At 45.4% G+C, this 18,631-nt stretch overlaps 1 protein-coding gene across 1 annotated transcript in view; it reads left to right on the top strand.

The window, feature by feature from the left end:
* Window positions 1-9,060: 9,060 nt before the first annotated feature.
* Window positions 9,061-18,631, top strand: part of GSK3B (glycogen synthase kinase 3 beta) — a 149,400-nt gene continuing 139,829 nt past the window's right edge. The window contains exon 1 of the mRNA XM_041464119.1: window positions 9,061-9,186. Within this exon, the coding sequence (XP_041320053.1) occupies window positions 9,099-9,186 (88 nt within the window). The 5' untranslated portion in view covers window positions 9,061-9,098. The remainder of the gene's footprint in view (window positions 9,187-18,631) is intronic.

Here is an 18,631-nt window from a genome sequence, read left to right as displayed (position 1 = left end):
TAAAGAGTGGCCTTTTAATTACATTATCCAGTTTCCTCAGCACTTTTGGGCCCCTTGCTCAGGGGCTTGGGATTGCTAAAGGACACTGTCACCAGTAAGGCTTCCTCCTGGGCTACCTACCCCTGAGTCCACCTTTTGTGCATTTCCTTTTTATGTCAGAGTTTAGTCATGACCTCTTTGCTCATCCACACATGCCTCCTGCCCCCATTGCTTGATTTTCTTCTTGTCAGGATGAACCACTCTTGAGCTTTAAGGAGATGATTAAACAGCTCAACCCTTGGTTTCTAGTTCAAGATCTTGATCCTTATTGTGGCCAGAGCACAATGTTTCAGAGCATTTTATAAACGTTCCCATACATCCACACTTAGAGAGTGATTTCAATTCAAACAGCATGTTTCCAAACAGCGCTCTTTACCAAAAAAAGGGATCAGTGTTATCCAGGTTCTTGCCCATCAGTGATATCCTGCATCAGTGACTTTCAGAGTCCAGTTAGAAATGTAACTGTATTCCTGTCATCTCGGGGGAGGCTTCTTACTCCAGAGGCCACTTACCACGCAGGACTTTCTAGAGTCCTTCCATGGGTGTAGAGAAGAGACAGGTTCCTCTAGGGGCAGTTTAAAAGCAACCACACTTGAGCATTGGAATCATCTCCTGAAGTGTCTCACCTTCCAGTGATTAGCACAAACTTCTACTTTATGTGCCTGAAATATACAATAACTGCTTAATTTAAAAATACTCCCTTCTACTGCTTTTGAAAGTGCCGCCTTTCCTGTTAATTGCATTGTGCCCTTGTTCCTGTGCTATGAGGCAAAGAGAATATCCTTTTGAACTCAGAATGGCATCATCAGCTTGATATGGCTTAAATCCAGTCCAATTAAAAATACATAAATGTGGCACTTCCCTTAAGTCAGATGTCCTGAAATGACTCCTTTATAAAAAGGCGTTGTTAATTCTGCCAGGCCTTTTCTGCTTGCAGACTCTTTTCTTAGGGGTCATTTGTAGTGTCTCCTGCTCCAATCACGATAACCTGGTTTAAGCTCACCCATTTCCTTTCTGTGTCCTTACATGCCTGCTCATTGTTGCCTGTTGAGTTCGACCTTGCTCACGCTGCTGGCTTGCAGCCTCTGCAGGGTCTGAGAGGAGTGCTCATCCAAGTCTTGCAGAACAGCATGTGAGCAATAGCGGCTGGGCTAGATCAGGAGATAAGCTTTGCTGACCATTAGCAAAACAATGGACTGTACGCTCAGTGCTGCTAAATACACAAAATAAACAGGCAGAGGAAAAAAAATAGGTTCCTCGTAACAATCACGGTCACAAAATGTTCAGGAGGAAAGGAGATTCTGGAAAAGATTGGTTGGGCTTATTTTTTTAAGGAATGCAATTGTTTCCATTGATTTCTAGGGCTTTTTGGTGCTTTCATGCTACTGGTTTCTTGTTTCCAGCCGCTTAGGTCTTCCTGCCTGATCCTGAATCCTGCCTTTTAAAAAGGCTTTTGAATTATGTCTAATAGGCTGAAGCAAAAGCAACATGAGTTGTTAGCCTGATCAAATTAGGTGTGCAGAGTGTAAAAGATTTTATGATGTCAAGCAGTCTACAGGGAATTAGGGGAAAGAGTCATGTTTTATGGGAAACACCCAGGACTTGTGTTTTAAAGACACAGCAGAGAGGCTTCTCTGTTCTGATTCCTGTGTCTGCTTTTAAGTTTTGTGTTTGCAGACCCTCTAGCCTGTCCACATATTTGCTAACTTTTTACATTTGATAGCTCAGTTTCAGTGCCATCTTTTCCCAGATGTTTTAGATATTTGAGAGAGAGCTCTCCATTTAAAAACAGCTGTCTCTCCATCTCAGGGCAAGGACAGCTGTCAACACCAGATGTACAACGCAAGATGCAGCAACAATTAGTAACCATTTGCCAGCCAAAGATGAAGGAAGTAGTGTGCGATGGTGATTAGTGAGCAGCCAGGGACAGGGATCATTAAATCAATTAGAGTGCTTGGCAAAACCTCAATGAACTAAATGAAAATACTGTTACATTTTTGGCCACTTCAAATTAGCTGTGCATTTTCTCCCAGATTCTGAAGAGAATCACCACTTTTAATTCAGGGCTGCAAACCAGAGACCCCAGTTCACAGGCGAGATGTACAACAGTACAAGGTCACTGCTGTAGCTGATGTATCACCAAGGTTTGATGGCTCTGTTCAACCATTTTGCTATGTGTTGTCTACTGCAGAGCAATCATTTCTCTCTGCAGACATACTCTAGCACAGTTTGCCTTGTGGATATCAAGAATGGCTCTAACCCACCAAGCACTATTGTCCTCTTTTGCCCTCGCAGAGCTGGCTGTCCTGGGGAGACCTGTACCCATGCAGTTATTCTCAGCCAGGGTAAAAACAGCTGCAGCAGCAAGAGCTGGATGAGCATTTCACTGCAGTTAAGGACGGTAATTTTGTTCTGCAGAGAGCCCTTCCAGCAAGGACGGTGTCCCAGACAGGCTTCACCAGGCCTATTGCTGCTTTCTTTGCTTTCTTTGGTGATGCAAACATCTATTCTCAACAGCCTTTTCTCCTCTTGGCACCTTGCACCATGTGCAATGCTTTCTTTCCAAAAACTATTTCAATAGGAAGTAGCGAATCCTCTTCCTGAGTTTGTGAGAAGGCACAACAAACCTCATCACCCTGGTGCAATGTCACCCAGCTCTCTGAAGGAGAAAGTGGAGAAAAATCTCCTTTGTTGGCTGTTGTGCCTGGCTCCTGGTACACCTTCTAGGTCACTGCGATGATTTGGAAAGCCAGCCTGGCTCTTCTCCCCTGCACACGCCTCTTCCATATGTCTACCAAGATGCAGCTAAAGAGTAGTCCTAATCCTGGGGCTGTAGTAGTTAGGGCTGTCTCTCCCTCTAAGGTTTTCTCAAAAGAACTGAAGGCCTCAGGAATCAGGCTGGCTTTAACTCTCTTTACTTTAAAAGTCTCCTCAACAGCCAGATTGGAAGTTGATTGGGGAAGCAGGGAAATTGTGAGAATGGGACATTCATGGGGCCTTCCACCAAAACCGTAGTACAGAGAGAGCAAAAGGATGTCAGTCTTGGGCTGCTTGACTGAATCTAATGTGAGTGAGATGATACACACAGAAGAGACCAACATTTTTTCTAGATTTGAACCCTTTCAGATTCCTGAGGAAATGGGCATAGATGTTGCTTTCCAGAAAACAAGAATCTGAAAGACTTGTCAAAAGCTCATTAGACTGGTAGAGCTTCTCTGTCTCTGGACACCGTTGTTTTCCAGGTGAAAGGTTTTCCTATGAAGACAGTGTGGTCAGACAAATTCTGGGGCAAAGGCAACTGTTCAACTGAACAAGATGTTCTCCTGGCATGATGGGAAACCTGATGCTTTTGTCAAGAGCTAGTGGATAAAACTAACCTGAAACCTGTGCAGAACATCAGCAGGGAGAACTTAATTCCACAGAAGGATGCATCTGCCTGTGTACTCAGTCACTGATGTTTTCCACATGTTGCAATATTGCCATGAACCTGTATTTGGTGTCTCTGCTCATTCACCTCCACTACAAATTGGAATACAGAAGTTGTCTGTAGCTTCTGTTACACTGAACTGTTTGGACCACTCGGCTTTATTGGTTCTGGCAAAGTTACCTGGAGCCTTGCAAGGACTAGGAGCACCCACATACATCCAGATCAGCAAAACATCAGCTGTCCTCTGAAGCAATTGTTGGTGATGACATATTTTGTGACAGGAAGTGATTACAACATAGTGAGTTCTCAGGATTTAAAATTTGTGTCCTGCTCAGAAACATACATGCAACTGGTATGTTCCAAACATAGATTCCTTCAGGTTTTGTTCTGGGACAAAAATCAAAACCACTTTTCAGGATTTATTGTTTAATCATTAACGCCTGGGCAATCGGTAAATTTGTTACTGTTACAATCGCTGATTTTCCACTGGAAAAAAAAAGTTAAAGTTCAACCATAACTATTGAGTTTGCCCATGCCAATCAAACAAGACACAAGCCATTATAATGTCTCACTAAATTGTTCTCCGGATAATTGCCTTGGCAATATCAAGGAGTTAGATATAAGACTTGTAGCTCCATTAATATAATTTAGATTCTCTAGCATAGCAAGGTTCAAAACAGCCTTGAATCATTCCATCCTTATCAGACTAGCAAGAGGTAGGCCTGTCACCATGCCTTCTGGTGGAACAACCCAGCGAGAGCTGCAAGGTAAGCAAACAGAAAATCTTCCTGCTGATCATTTGAAAAGGAAGCAATGGAAAAAGAAAATAGCAGGAGTTCCTGTGCAGGAACATGTCTACCTGTTGGAGCAGGCCTGGTCGGTGTCTGATTAGAGTGATTGAAGTTTATTGTTGATATATGAAATGCAAACAGACAAATGAAAACCCCTAAACAAGCAAACAAAACCCCTGCCCTGCTCTTCTCCTGAGCACCTTAGAGCTTTGTTCTACCCAGAAGTTGACCAGTTTTCCAAATCACTGCCACCTTATGGCATTCCAGAGAGATAACACCTCAGTAATTTCTCTCAGACACTTCATGTATTCAGGCAACCTCCCTGGGCACTTGCACATTACAGAGACACGGCTGCTGTAAAACTGCCCCGTGCATGCAGACTTGGAACAACATTGATGCTTGGGATGCTGGATTATAATAGCTTGTGAAAACTGATCATTAAAACGTCAATTCTATTTATATTTGCAGATTCTAAAGGGAGGTCATTTCATCGGCCAAGGGGCCAAAAATAAATGTGGACTTTGCAATGTTGTCAAAAGAGAATCTTTCAGTCTAAAAAAGCAACTAGCTCACTCCTGATTCTCACAAATGGTTTTAATTGTCAGTCCATTTTTGAAATTGAGGATGAAAGCTTAATAGATGCCCTCATTGTGTGTTAGGGTTTTTCTGTAGTCTTAGTTAAGGAAAAAATCTATGAACAGACTAACAGAAATTGGAGGTGCTTTATGCTTTTCCATCCCTTCAAATACATCACAGTTTTCCTTTAAAACACAGTTGTGGTTTCCTGGTGGATGAGAAGATGCTACAACTTGAATGGACAAGCTTTGGAGACTTGGTTGCTTAATTATGAAATGGAAATACTTGCAGGATTGCCAAATATGAAATACTGCAGCTGGGATTTTTGTAATATGCATTCCCCCTGTGCATGGGTAGGCTTGGTATTCAGAAAAGTGTTATTAGTAGCAACCAAGTTGTGGTTTTGATATAGATTACTTTGGTATTGAAGAGGAAACGGTGATTTTAGAGAATGGCTATATCAGATAAAGGAGGGCAAGCACAAACTTATTTTCATGAAGTAGCTTGTTCTCTGTAAGGAAATGAGGTTGATTTCCCATTTTTATTATCAGGTTGTAGACTCATTACAAAGCTTGAAGGGACATTTTTCAAATGGGCACCATCAGTATAAATTATGCATCGGTCTGATTTTTATTTACCACTATCATGAGTAACAGCAAATGCTGAAAAGCAAAGAGCTCACCCTCCCCCACCTGCTGTTTTTCAGACTGCCAACTTTTTCAAGAAACAAAGCTCGGCTGTCTCTCCCAAGTCAGTTCTCCTGTTTACGTAGTAATTTGAAAGAACTTAGTCAGAAAATAAGAAAATGTGATTTGTGTTAGCATTTTGATGCCCACAGCCAGAAAAAATAATGACTGGAATGCCTGGTGGTACATTGCAGGTACAAGAGAGCTGGCCACTGCCTGGTGGCATATTTACTTTGTTGTTTTGTGTAAGAATGTTCTTCAGAAAGCTAACCTAATCTGTAACCCTAATTTTTGACAACTGCTCTGCCAAACAGGAGAGAAAATCTCATTTTCACTGCTGGCAGCTCATTGAAGCTGTGTCTAAGTAACATTTGACACAGTGGAGCTTCAGAGGCGGGTTGGAACAATGAGTATGGCAGGGTGGCTTGGGGTGGCTGCAGAACCATTCCTATGCTGTGACTTCAGGGTCCCTCAGCCCTTGCTAGGGCACACCACCCTCACCTGTCAGGTTCCCAGCTGTACGGAGCTGCACAGGTAGATCCTGAGCAATCAAACGTCTAACAGTCCCACGGCCTTTGTAGTAGGTAAAACCACTCATCATTTTTCAGGCAAGAAAAAAGGCTTCCAGCAAGCCAACCATACCAGGGTGAGCAAAGTACTGAACAGGACCCTTTTGAGAGACTGGGTTTGTTTTTTGCTTTGTAAAATAGCTCTTGTAAAGGATGAATTTCAGCTGCCTTTGGCCAGGTCTTTGTTTGGTCACATAGCAATGGTGTTCAGAACAGGGCTGCAAAAAAAAAAGTAAAACTGGCAATATTTTGATGCCTTAAAAGAAAACAGCAGTCTTAGTCTCTAACACTGGCAAAATATGTTTCTGCTAGTCCAAGTTATTTTGTTTGTGGTATAAACTATTCTGGCAAGAGCACTTTTTTTTTTTTTTTTTAATGGCATAAGCAAGTGGTGCTAATATGTTTCTGCTAGTCCAAGTTATTTTGTTTGTGGTATAAACTATTCTGGCAAGAGCACTTTTTTTTTTTGTTTTTTAATGGCATAAGCAAGCGGTGCTCAGTTTTTGCTGATGTCTGCCGAGTAATTTCACCGAGTTCACAGCAGGCAGCAGTGCTTCAGTGCTGGCTGTGCCAGGGCTGGGAGCTGCTGCCCCCAGGGATGCTCCAGAGCCCTGAAGAAGGACAAGTTCTTGCAGAACAGTGCCTGGAACTCTGGCCATGGCCAAGCTCAATCTACCTGTGGTGTCAGTGGGACCTAACTGTGAGGGTGTTCAGTGCCTCAATACAAACTGTGTTTCCTGTGAGGAAGCCTTGCTGGTAACAGATGAACTGGGAGGACTTTCTACGAGAGCCTCGATCTTCTTTTCCCTGCTTGGCCCAGTTTGTGCAGAATGGGTTCACCATCGCTTCATGAACCACATCCACGACTGTTCCAGCCTCCCGTCTCCTGCCAGAAAGCTCCAGAGGGACTGTTCACAAGAGCTTGTTGTGACCAGGCAAAAGGGAATCAAACTTCAAACTGGAAGAGGGTAGGGTTAGATTAGATATTCAGAAGACATTCTTTACACGAGGGTGGTGAGACACTGGAACAGGCTACACGCAGGACTTGTGAATGGCCCATCCCTGGAAATGTTCAAGGCCAGGTTGGATGGGGCTTGGAGCAGCCTGGTCCAGTGGAAGGTGTCCCTGCCCGTGGCAGGGGGGTGGGAACACAAGGGTCGTGGAGAGCCAACCCAAACCATTCTGCGGTTCTGTGACAGCACTGCGCGCGTCAGCGCCATTTCCTTCACGGCTCAATGAAGCAGAACCGCAACACCTCCCTGCCTGACGGCTTTTAGGCACAAACCCCACAATTTCGGGTTTCCTTTAGCGCTGCCCCAAACACGCTCCCGGCGGGACGGGCCGCGGGGGCGCGCCTGAGGGGCGGTGCCCGGCAGCGCTGCGCATGCGCGCTGCCCTCCCTCGGCCCCCACAGAGGTGAGCAGCCGTGCCCCGTCGGGAGCGGGCGCGCCCGTGGCCCCGCGCCTTCCGATTGGTCCCCTGCAGGCAGCCTCATCGCCACCAGCCAATCGCAGCCCGCGGCCGCTCTCCGCTTCGGGCTGCGGCTTGAAGACGTCCCAGGGCTGGGTGACGGAGGCAGCGCGCCCCCTGATTGGCTCTCCCTCCTCGGCTCCACTCGGGTTGGCCCGGCGATGGCCGGAAGAGAGCCCTCCTTTCCATTGGCCGCCCGCCCGCGCTGCTAGGGCGGCGGCGGCGTGCTCCGATTGGATCTCCGCTTCACTTCGGGGAGAATCGGTCGCGCCCGCGGTGGTTCCGTGATTGGTTCCGGCCAGTTACAGGCATCCTTGCCACGGCCTCAGGATTGGCCCCGAGAAGGCTCGGGCGTTTCCGTAACGGCCTCGGGCCGGGGGCTCGCGGGCGCGCCGGGTTCTTCGGCCGGGTATTCACAGACGGCGCTTACGGCTGCTCCGCAGCGTGGGGCGGCGGCGGGTACGGGCGGCTGCGCGGCTTTGGCGCACGCACAGAGCGCAGCGGCGGGAGCCCGGCACGCAGCGGAGGGAGCCGCGGGGACAAAGGGACTGATCGGCAGGAACGGGGAGGGGGACTCGGCGGGAGACTTCAGCCGGGCGGACGAGTCCTATGTGCCTTGGGCGCCTGGGGAAGCAGCAGCAAAAGCAGCAGCCGCCGCCAGCGCTCTGAAGCCGGGCTGAGGAGGAGCAGGGAAGCCGCCGCCGTCATGGCCCGTGCCCTCGCCGCTAGCCGCCGCCCGCAGTGCAGCGTGCCCTGCCTGAGCCGCCGCCAGCTGCCCGTGCGGGCGCAATGAGCGGCCGCACCGCCGGAGCCGCCGCCGCCTCAGCGCCGCACTGAGCAGCAGCGTCAGCGAGCAGCGAGGCCGCCCGGCCGCCTCACCCCCCTCCGCGCGCCGCGGATCCCGCCGCCACCACCGGATCCTATTGCGACTCGTTGCCGCATCGCCTCCGCTCGGCGGTGCCCCGAGATCCCTCCGCCAGGGAAAAAAATAGTCCCGTTGCCTGCCGCCTCCCTCAGAGGCGAGGGGGGAAGGAGAGGAACGGGGAGGGGGGAAGGAAGAGAAGGAAGAAAAAGAAGAAAAGGGGAAAAAAAAGAGATAAAGCAAATAAAAGGAGAGAAACGCGGCGGCGGCGGGATCGGAGGAGCCGGGCCGCGAGCCTCCGCCCCATGTGACTGGCGCCCGGGGTGGGGGCAGCGAGGCCCAGCGAACCCCCCTCGCTCGGGAGCGGCGCCGGGGGGAGGCGGCTCTCGGACCCACCGGCGCGGCCGGGAAGGATGGTCGTGTGAGGAGCGGGCGGCGTGAGGAGGAGCAGCAGGAGGAAGGAGAAGAAGAAGCAGCCGCCGGGCGACAGAGACCGAGAGGGGAGGGGGCTTCCCCGGGGGGGGAAGGGGGGGTCCCGGCGTTTCATGTGGCGCGTCCCACCCGTCTCCTGCAGCTGAGCGAGCGAGGGAGCGGCAGGCGGGCCCGCCGGGGCGAGGCGGAGGGCGAAGGCAGGAAGAGGAGAGAGGTGATCGCCGTTGGGGCAGAGCGGGAGAGACCATGTCCGGGCGGCCCAGGACCACCTCCTTCGCGGAGAGCTGCAAGCCGGTGCAGCAGCCCTCGGCCTTCGGCAGCATGAAAGTCAGCCGTGAGTATCCTGCCCCCCTCGGGTGGGGGGGTGAGGGCCGGGGAGGCTGCCCCCGCCCTTCGCCCAGGCAGGGAGCGGCGAAGGGAGCCTGGCCCCAGCCCCGGCCTCGGCAGCTCCTTTCTCTCCCCTTCCCCCCCCATTAACCTTGAATAGGCGCACGCCGCCGCTCCGTTCGGGGCCTGCTGGACGGAAAATCCCGGTGGGTTTGTCCTCGTCCTTAGCTCCTGGTCGCTGCCAGCGGCCTCTGGCTCATTAAAAAGCCATTTTTTCCCCCTTTGTGAAACGGATTGGGAGCTCTGTAGTCTGTATTTCCTTTTCATTCCCCCCCTCCTCCCACCGAAAGGAGGAAACGAATTGCGGGCACACAGGTATGACCGTGACATTCACGTTCATTATGTATTTTTTTGAGTATTTTTAAAAGCACTCCTGGCTGTTAAGGGGAGAGAGCATGGAAGGTTTTTCCATGCACCCGTAGATCGGGTGTGAGCACCTTTTAGTCCAGCCCATTAAAAAAAAAAAAAAAAAAAAAAAAAGGAGGGGGAGGGGAGCTTACAAAAGGTGTCTCTAATATCCTCCAGGCTCTGGTAAAATGCTCAGAAGAAGGCATAAGATAATGCTTATTTTGAAATAACTACTCCATGGGCTCACATGTCAAGCTTGGCATTCTTTTTCCAATTTTCTGATCACAGGAATATTTTTTAAGAATGAGGCCTGTGCTTTATTCTGCACAGACATGTCAGAAATGCTTAATGTGTGCCTATTCTTCGTATTCTATCCGTTGGGGTTAGCTGGTTTATATGAAATAAAAATATGAATTAAACCTGTGCTGATACAAAAAGGCCCAGTTCTGAGTTGCTATAGATCAGCTATGTGGTTATCATATGGAATTTCTTTACTCCTGATTTGAATATGTTCACATTAAGACCTGAATTGTTCTTCCAGATTCATATGAACGGTGTAGTTTTTAGATATATTTTCTTTTTTTTTTTTTTACGGAAATCAAGGATGACATTTTTATGGGACCAGAAATGCTCAATATGCATTCCCATTCAATTGATCTATTTGATATTCGTGTAAAGCCACACCTGACATGGCTCTGTGGGTGCATGCCTGTATCCATCACAGGGGCTTGTGTGTTTCATGCCAAAGCACTGGGAGATTGTGAGCTTTCTGACAGATAAGAAATTTTGATAGTTTTTTTTTCACTGAAATGTCTTCCACTGTGGATGAAGCCTTGAAGAGAGCATTTGGCTCCGGAGCTGTACTCCACCTTATATCTGCATGATCAGTGTGCCAGCAGCCCTCCAAAAACCATGGGTGCAGTTAACCCATATCAGCAGCACGACAGCGTAGGTTTGATCAGGTTCAGCATTAGTATTTATTAAGGATTATTGATCTGTACGGAGGAGAACTGTGGGTGACTCCATTTTAATTTACTGGCTTACTTTATGTGCCTGTGGAATGGAAAGCAGGTCCTGTTGACCAGTATTTCTGCAGGTGGCTGTCTACGCCGAGCGAGACCTCAACCTGTCATACTCAGCAACTAAATTTGTCTTATTCAGGCTCTGCAGCTTGATTCTTGAAAGGTCATTGATGCTCCTTTCCCGTTTATTTGAGGTCAAAGACTAGACAGATGCTTGCCTGTGAAGAGGGTGCTAACTGATGCAGACTAACAAGTTTGCAAATATGATTCAATCCCAAGTGTATAACACTGAGGGAGAAACAAAGGCCGTAACATAAAGCGCATGCACTTGTGATAACCCCCCCAGTCGCTCTAGTCATGTGCTCCTGGTCCTTCTGCTGTCTGGAAAAAAATGTCAGAACAAAGCAAGAGAACCACATTCAAGGATTCTGTGGGAAGTGCAGTTTCTATTTTACAGTTAATCCAGCCGTGTAAGACAGCCTGGGAAGTTAACTTTTTTCTTTGCTTTCTAAGTGAGAAAAATTCCAGGGTGTCAAAAAAGGTTTTATTTTACTGGTTAGCAGAGTCTTGGTAACATCTTATCACATGATGTAGCAGCTGTGTATTGCCGGTGTGGAGTGCTTGTGTGGCGAACGGAGTTAGGTCGGCTCTTTCATTTTGACATATATTTATAGGCTGATACTTAGTTACCTTCTGAGCCAGTTTGAGTTAAAGCTGGGACAAAAGAGTCCTTATGAGGAAGGTGAAAATTGATGGATTGGTATCTTCTGAGTGTCTGGGACATCTTTATTGCTTCTGTCTTGGTGTGGGTCTTTTGGAAGCAAAACCTGACTTGTTTGATAGTCAGCCTTTTTGCTCTCATTTGTAAGGAGGGGTGAAATCAGATGATGAAGTCACTCTTGCTCTGATGTCTGTTGCAGCTATTGCTTCTCCTTGGCTGAGCGCTGCAACAGTTACCTAGGAAGGATATATCTAAGGGATGAGAAAAGGATTCATAAAATACTGGAGGAGGGTTCATTGTTCCTTGGGTTTCCTAGGAGGAACAGAACTAGAACCGTACTGTGATTGCACTTCTTCCCAAGGTGTATGGGGAGGAAAGAGTGAGCAAGGATTTTTCATCTCTTTGCTGTGCAATTTGTTAGATTGAATTTATGATACTTTGTTCTCAGAAGTTGGTAGCTGAATGAAGCCTTGAATGGAAGGATAGGGGATTACGAACAGCTGCTTCTCCTTTGGCTGTTGGGAAAAATGACTTCTCATGCATGCTGCTCTCATTGCTCTGTCAGGGATGTTACTAGGGTTTTAATATCTCTGCAACACTAAGAACCCTGTGGCCTTCGTGTATCTCTTTCAAGCCATACATTGTCTTCTGAAATCTGACTGTTTTTATTTCTCTATTTATATTTTGGTGGTTGTGAAATCACTCAACCATATGGATTTCTACATTGTAATAGTTCTCAAATAGGGTATTCATTGTGTGGGGCTGTGCTGCTGGGTCTGTATGCTTTCCCTGAACAAAAAAAAGTGTGTACTCCTTGTGTTAAGCCTGTCCCTCAAAAGGAGGGAGCTAAGCTTCCAGTTTTCCACTTGCTGATACTATCAACCTGCTCATTATAGTAGGAGAAGAGATAGGAGCTTGAAGTTTTCTTTTGTTCTTCACCTAGTTGCTCTTACACTGCTTACCGATGTACCTTGTTTCTCAGGTGGGACAAAAATAATCCTGAAATACAAAGGGTAGTCATGCAACACATGACTAAAAATATCAGTATAAAAATAGAAGTCTCAAAGTTTGCAGTTTGAGAATTTTCATCTAATGACTGTAGAATTGATTTTTTTTTCCTTCTCTAAGCTGCTGGGAAATATGTGTTTCAAGTAACACCAAGTCCTTGCAGGCAGCAGTACCTATTGTAGCTGTAGCCAATTGTCTTGATGGTCTGCAGTAAATAGTGTCTTGGCTAACACTTGCCATGAAGAGTTTTTGCTCCGTGTGTGAGTGTCATGGGTCTGTAATTGGTTATGCAGAATTTGTCAACTTGGAGGGTGAGGAAGGCAGCTTTATTTGCTTTAGCTAATTCTGATGTTGACCACATACTCTCGGTTGCAAAATCTAAAGGACAGTCTTGTAATAATTCATTTTGGACTCTGCAGAAGAATGTTTCAGTGGTGCCAAACTTGGGGTTTGTTGAAGTTTTTCTTTTCTTCTTAGATTCACTGGGTTTTTTTCTGTGTTGTAAAATCTCCTGAAACCACAATAGCTTGGTAAGCCTGTGTTGCTGTGTATTGTTCACACAGAGTGTGATGGCTCTTTAAAAGCGGTTCATGAAGGAATAAAGTCTGTGAGTTTGTTGCTCTTTTAGTAGCTATTCCACGAGCCACTACATAAAAGCGACTGCTTTTTAGGTAGCAGTGGTGTCTAGGTGACAGTTTAGTTTAATGCTGTGTGGTGTCCAGGTAGGTGTGTGGGAAGAGCCTTGGAAAAGGGCACCCTGGGTGCCTTCAGTGAGAAGGAATGAGTGGGGCTGTTGAAACTGGCAGAGCGATTGAGATAATACCACCTGGTGTTTCTCAACCCAGTTAGGGTAGGGCCCTCTCTATTGCTTTGATAGCAGTTTCTGCCTAATTGGTTTCTGAAACTGAAAGCTGCCCATCCTGCTTTCCTTGCTGGAGAGAGGAAAATCACTCCCTTCCAGAAGCCTGCTGAGCGTTATGTGTCTGGCCGTCGCTCATCCTAGCCCTGTCCAGCTTTCTGACTGCTGCTGGGTGAGCAGCTTTCTTCATTCCTAGATTGGAAAAAAATGCACTGAGGGGGTCAGCTAATGAACATGTGTGCCTGAGTGGAAAGTGTTTCATGTTACAGTGCCCCAAAGTTGTGCCTTGCAGTCTGAAAAGGAATAGAACTGTCTGCTGTACTTAATTCTGATGCTGACAGACTCTTTCCTCTTTATTCATACCATTAGCTAGTTGAGCATTCCATTTGTGTTCTGCACATTTCCTCTTCCCTACACTGCTTCTTGGAGGTGATCCCCTCTTGTATTACCCCTTGATTCACCTGCTGTGTCTCCTAGCAATGTTGGAGCCATCTTGTTCACCTGTTTACACAGCTATGGCTTATGGCGTGTGTTCCTTGCCTGTGTGCATCCTGGCTCTGGGTGTTGTTCTATCACCTCATCTGTTAACTTGATACGGCCTTGTAGGTATCACAAGCAGTGACAGGGAGATGAGAAAAGCTGAAGACCGCCCCACAGCCTGAAGAGTTCCTCTCTATTGCCCCAAGAGAGTTCTTTAGTGTTCTTGTATTCTATCTTTAAGTGCTTGTTTAGATAAATTATGAAGGAATTTTCCACTATTGGTGTTCAGTTTACTTAACACAGATCTTCACAATGATACGAATCTGTGGGATATTGGCTGTTGCTGTTCCCTCTGCCCATGCTCTGTCTTAAACTGGATGGATAACTGAAGAAGATTCTGAAAGTGTGCCGGGTATCTGTGTGCAAAAAGCCTGCAGTTCAAGCTTGGTGCTGCAGTCAGCTGTAGCATTTCTGAAATTAATTAATGCTAAACCCCTTGGTTATTTGAACACAGTAAACTGTGCCAGGTGCTTGTAGTTTGTAGAAGCCTCTTGGTTCAAGCTATTGGAGTATTTTTGTTTTAAATGACCGAGTCCCATTTTAAATTGAAAAGTCTGTTACCTCTGAATTTCAAGAAATTTCTGTAGACAACTCAAAACTTGAATATGTTTCTGGAGTTCTCTCCCTTTAGATTTTGTTAAAAAAATTTAAAAATCAACTTTACTCTGAGGACTTTTAGTCACCCATAGCTAGTGTGGGAAGTGCTAAAGTGGCTGTCTCCTGCAGCAACGATATGGCTGGTGGAGTTACTTGGCTGCTTTCTGAATTTAATGAGCATCAGCCTGGAGCAGCCTTGAAAGACAAACAAAGCTTTTAAAGTCAAGCAACTAGGAAATGGAGAATATTGAAAGTTTGATTGCCTCACAGAATATCCAAGTCCACTCAAAATTAAAAAAAAATTTGTCTTTGCAGAACTTCTTTCAGAAAGCTGCACAGATAGGTGCTCTTTTATTTATGTATGTTGAAAATAAATGCCAATTACAACATTTACAATGTGACAAGAAAAGATACTCTTTCAGCCATAAAGGCTCAAAACCCACAGTGTACTGTACAGGTCAGACCCCCTTTCTTCAGATGCATCACCAGAAACCCCCTTGTCACTTCTCGTCCCACAAAGACTGTTTCCAAAGTGCTGCATGCTGCTGTTGGGGGAGGTGGAAGTTTGGAGGCATAATGGTCTATGCCAGTTGATATTTTTTGAATTGATTAAAATGAAACCACTTGAGTGCACTGTAGCTGTCTGATCTTGAGGTGAGAAAGGTGTGAGATGTGGTAGCAAGATGCAGGTCTGTGAGAAATGGCTACAACATCATAGTCACGCTCAGACAACTGTTTCTGGTCAGTGCTGCTGGATCTCATTAAACAGAAGCCTAAAATGAATCTCTACCTGAAGCTTTTGCAAACTGGATTTGGTTAACAACGATTTGCTTTCACCACCTCTTCAGAATCCTTCCAGTCCTCACAGGTGATAGCTTACCATGCCACAGGCATTATTTAGGTGTTGTCCATGGAAATGGTGCACGTTTGACTCAATCCTGTATCCTATAGGTGTTGCTGTGTGATGTTCTGTCAGGGCTCTAGGAGAGGTGAGATGATGGTATTTCAGTAGAAATCCACGGTGGAGATATTTCTGAAAGCAGTCCTGTATCACTCACTCTCTGAGAACTGTCAGAAATGTGGATGCCCAGAAGTCATACTGCTGTGCCTCTAAAAGAAGTGGACAGTGATTTTTCCTGTATGTTCAGTGCTATCAAAGAATCTTTTCATTAGGTGCTCTTGCCACAGATGACTTGTCTGTTGTTCAGAGAAGGAAATAAAGCAAAGCAGTTCACTCTGTACTTTTATCTCTTGCAGACGGGAAGTAGATCTAAGCATTTAAGGCAATTTGTGTTCTCACCTAGTCTGTCTTATAATGGAAGAAAGTAAAGTGGTAAGATAGCTTGTCAATGTCTAGAACTCAGGGCTTTTTTTTTTTTTTTTTGACAAAAGCCATCCAGCAACAGCTCCTTCTGAAGGGATGGCTCCAGTCCTTGCCAGGAGCTTTGCTGTGTCTCTGTGGCAGCGACTGGGTATTTTCTGGCTTGGCCACATCAGCTGAGGGAGGGGCTGTTTACTGTGTATCAGTGGCAGTGCTTCCTGCACAGGTGACAGTGGGCTGCCAGTTATCCTCTGTGTTGATTAATTTCTAGATGATTTCCAGGGTTTCTGTGTGAGTGATACAGACTCTGGTTACCTGAAGGATCAATGCTATGGGGCTGCAGTGGGCCTTGATGCCTGCCATAGGAAATTCACTTTAGCTTGTACAGAAGTGAGAACAAACAGCTAAGAAAAATACATCTTTATAGCTTTGTAATATATCTGAATAGGGCTGAGTTTCCCTTCTCTGAAGGGTATAATGACCGATGTAGCATTGGTGAAAGTATTTTTGTGTCTGAAAAATGTCTCTTAAGCTTGATATGTCACAAAAATCTGTAGTGATATAGGTACATTGCTTGACGTGTCTTTTCAGGCAGTTGGACTGAGTTGGAGAAACATTTTAGTAGTCCAAGTGCCTGACAGTAGATGATCATAATAAGAGACCTGCTGATCAAAAGAGAAAGGGAGGATCTTTCTCATTGTTGCCACTGGATAAGCAGTGCTGTGGAGGATATATAGGACTCAGAAATTCTGGTCCTGCCCTGTGCTGTTGTATGTTCATGAGGGTAAATGTTTGAGTGCAGCTGCAAAAATTGCCGGTCTTTTTGGTCAGAGCACTTAGAAGGAGAAAAGTTGGGTGTTGGCTCTGAAGTTATAACCAGAAGGGAAGCAGCAGCTGAATTTTTCCAACCAAGGCAGACTTCTTACAGCCATATCATCTCTTTTGACTTTTTCAGTAGGAATATAATACTTGTCAGATGCAAGCCCTGTAGCTCATGGTAATATCTTTTGCCAGGAATGCAGGCAATTGTTTAATTTTCAGACAGGCCAAGAATATGTTTTGCAGAAAGATAAACTGTGACTGTTGCTGCAGAGAAGAATTTGGTTTTTCTTGCTGTGTAGAAAGAGGAAAACTATTTAGTCACAGTTGATAGTGTCAATCTGGTTTTTTGATTCACACCCTCCTGTAAACATTTACAGAGGGTACATACTATTTGTACCCCATCTCATCTGCTTAGTTGTTTTAACTATCTGTTTAAGAAAAGCAGCACAATGAATTGACCTGTGTGAGCAGGTTTCCTAGAGGGAGGAAGGGGTCACAAATTCTTCAGCCTAAATAAACTGAATATTTGGATGTTGGCCAAGTAAACGTGAATCATTTGGTACAGATCTGTATCCCCATGAATGAAGCCCATAACCATAAATATATTTCCTCAATTTGTGGGGTTCAGTATCAGCATGAGAAAAAATGTTTTTTGCCTCACTTAGAGAACAAAAGCTTTCTGGCAGGGCAACCTCTCTGCAGGTGAGTAGATGGAATGCTTTGTTTTCTTTATATATACAATTGCTCAACTGAAACCTAAAGAAGCAGAAAATGCTTGTCCTTGAGAAGAACGTATCTGTTGACCATTTCAATTCTAATCTTGCCATCTTACTTGTGATTGTGTGTACTGCCTTGGGAGCTACAGGTATGTATAGTCATGCACCATAGCAGTTGCAAGTTAATTGTTTTCTTCTGTGTTCCTCAGAGAATAGAACCTTCCTAATCAAATTCCAGTTTTAGAGACTTTGGAATAGATCTACCAGTATGTTTTAGTAACCACAGTGGATCACAGAGCTGATCTGAGTCTTGGGGAAATGTTTTTAGAGGCCTATGGAAAGCTAGGTGATTTTTTTTCCTGTTTGTCTGGGTTTTCTAGTGAAACATCTATTAAATGTACTACAGAACAGTAGTGCAGAAGCATAAGGTTTGTGTAGAGTGGGAGAACTTTACTATTCCAGAAATTGTGGACCCAAACTTCAGATGATACTGGTCAGTGAGAGGGGAGAGAAAACTTTAATTGCAGCTCCCAAAATAAGGTACTGTCAATTTTAGATTGAGCTCAACTTTAAACTTGCTGTTCCTTGATCAGGGCATGAGTTGGTTTGGGATTGTGTATAATTTCTTATTCAGGTGACATAGGGATGGCAGTTGAGTTCGATGGTCTCTTCACACAGCCAAGTGAAGCTCACCAGCAGGAGTGTCTGAATGTCATTCAAGCAATCAGAGCATGCTTCAGAAATGTATTTGGCTTAATGGAGGATCTGTGGGGAATGAATGCTGCCAAATCTGCAGGTCTCTTCTATTTTGGGATAGATTCAACTTCAGTGGATTGAAGTTTCCCTTCAGCTAGAGTAGCTGGCTTTCAGTGTCCATGAAAGCTGACAAGGTTCAAGCATGACAAGTGACATGGGATCTCTGACAGCAAGAGAACAGCGGGTGTTTTCCCTGGTGGAACATTTGAAATGCCTGTGGGATTTTGGAGACAGGTAGAGAGATTCATGAGGCCTGAGCAACATTTTATGTTTGGTGTCAATGCCTTGGCTTTAAGCAATAGCTTGTGGATTTTTTTTTCTCTAATAACCCAGGCTATTTTTTCAGTGGTAATGTTTGAGCAGTTAATGATTGACTGTAAATATTTATTACAGTGGGCCAACCCTAAAAGGAAGTAGTGCAGAAATGTTTATGCTGTGCCTATAACTTTTAATAATTATGATACTTCAGAATTACTTACTAAAACAATGACAGTGTCTGCATTTCAAAATGTCTGGTGAAAGCTTAATTTTTATTCTTAGATTGTGGCATAATTGTAAAAATTTTTTTCCAGTGTTAGTGTAAAGTATATACTATCTACATACGCTTTTTAGGTTTAGTTTATTCAGACATTGTAGGGTGAGGTCTCTTGTTTATTTTGTCCTTTTTTCTTTTAAATGAAGA

This window comes from Pyrgilauda ruficollis, unplaced genomic scaffold (genome assembly GCF_017590135.1).
Source record: "Pyrgilauda ruficollis isolate IOZ18807 unplaced genomic scaffold, ASM1759013v1 scaffold17, whole genome shotgun sequence".
Classification (NCBI taxonomy): Eukaryota; Metazoa; Chordata; class Aves; order Passeriformes; family Passeridae; genus Pyrgilauda; species Pyrgilauda ruficollis.
Note: the sequence above shows the minus strand (reverse complement) of the source record. Positions and strands in the feature narration are given on the sequence as shown.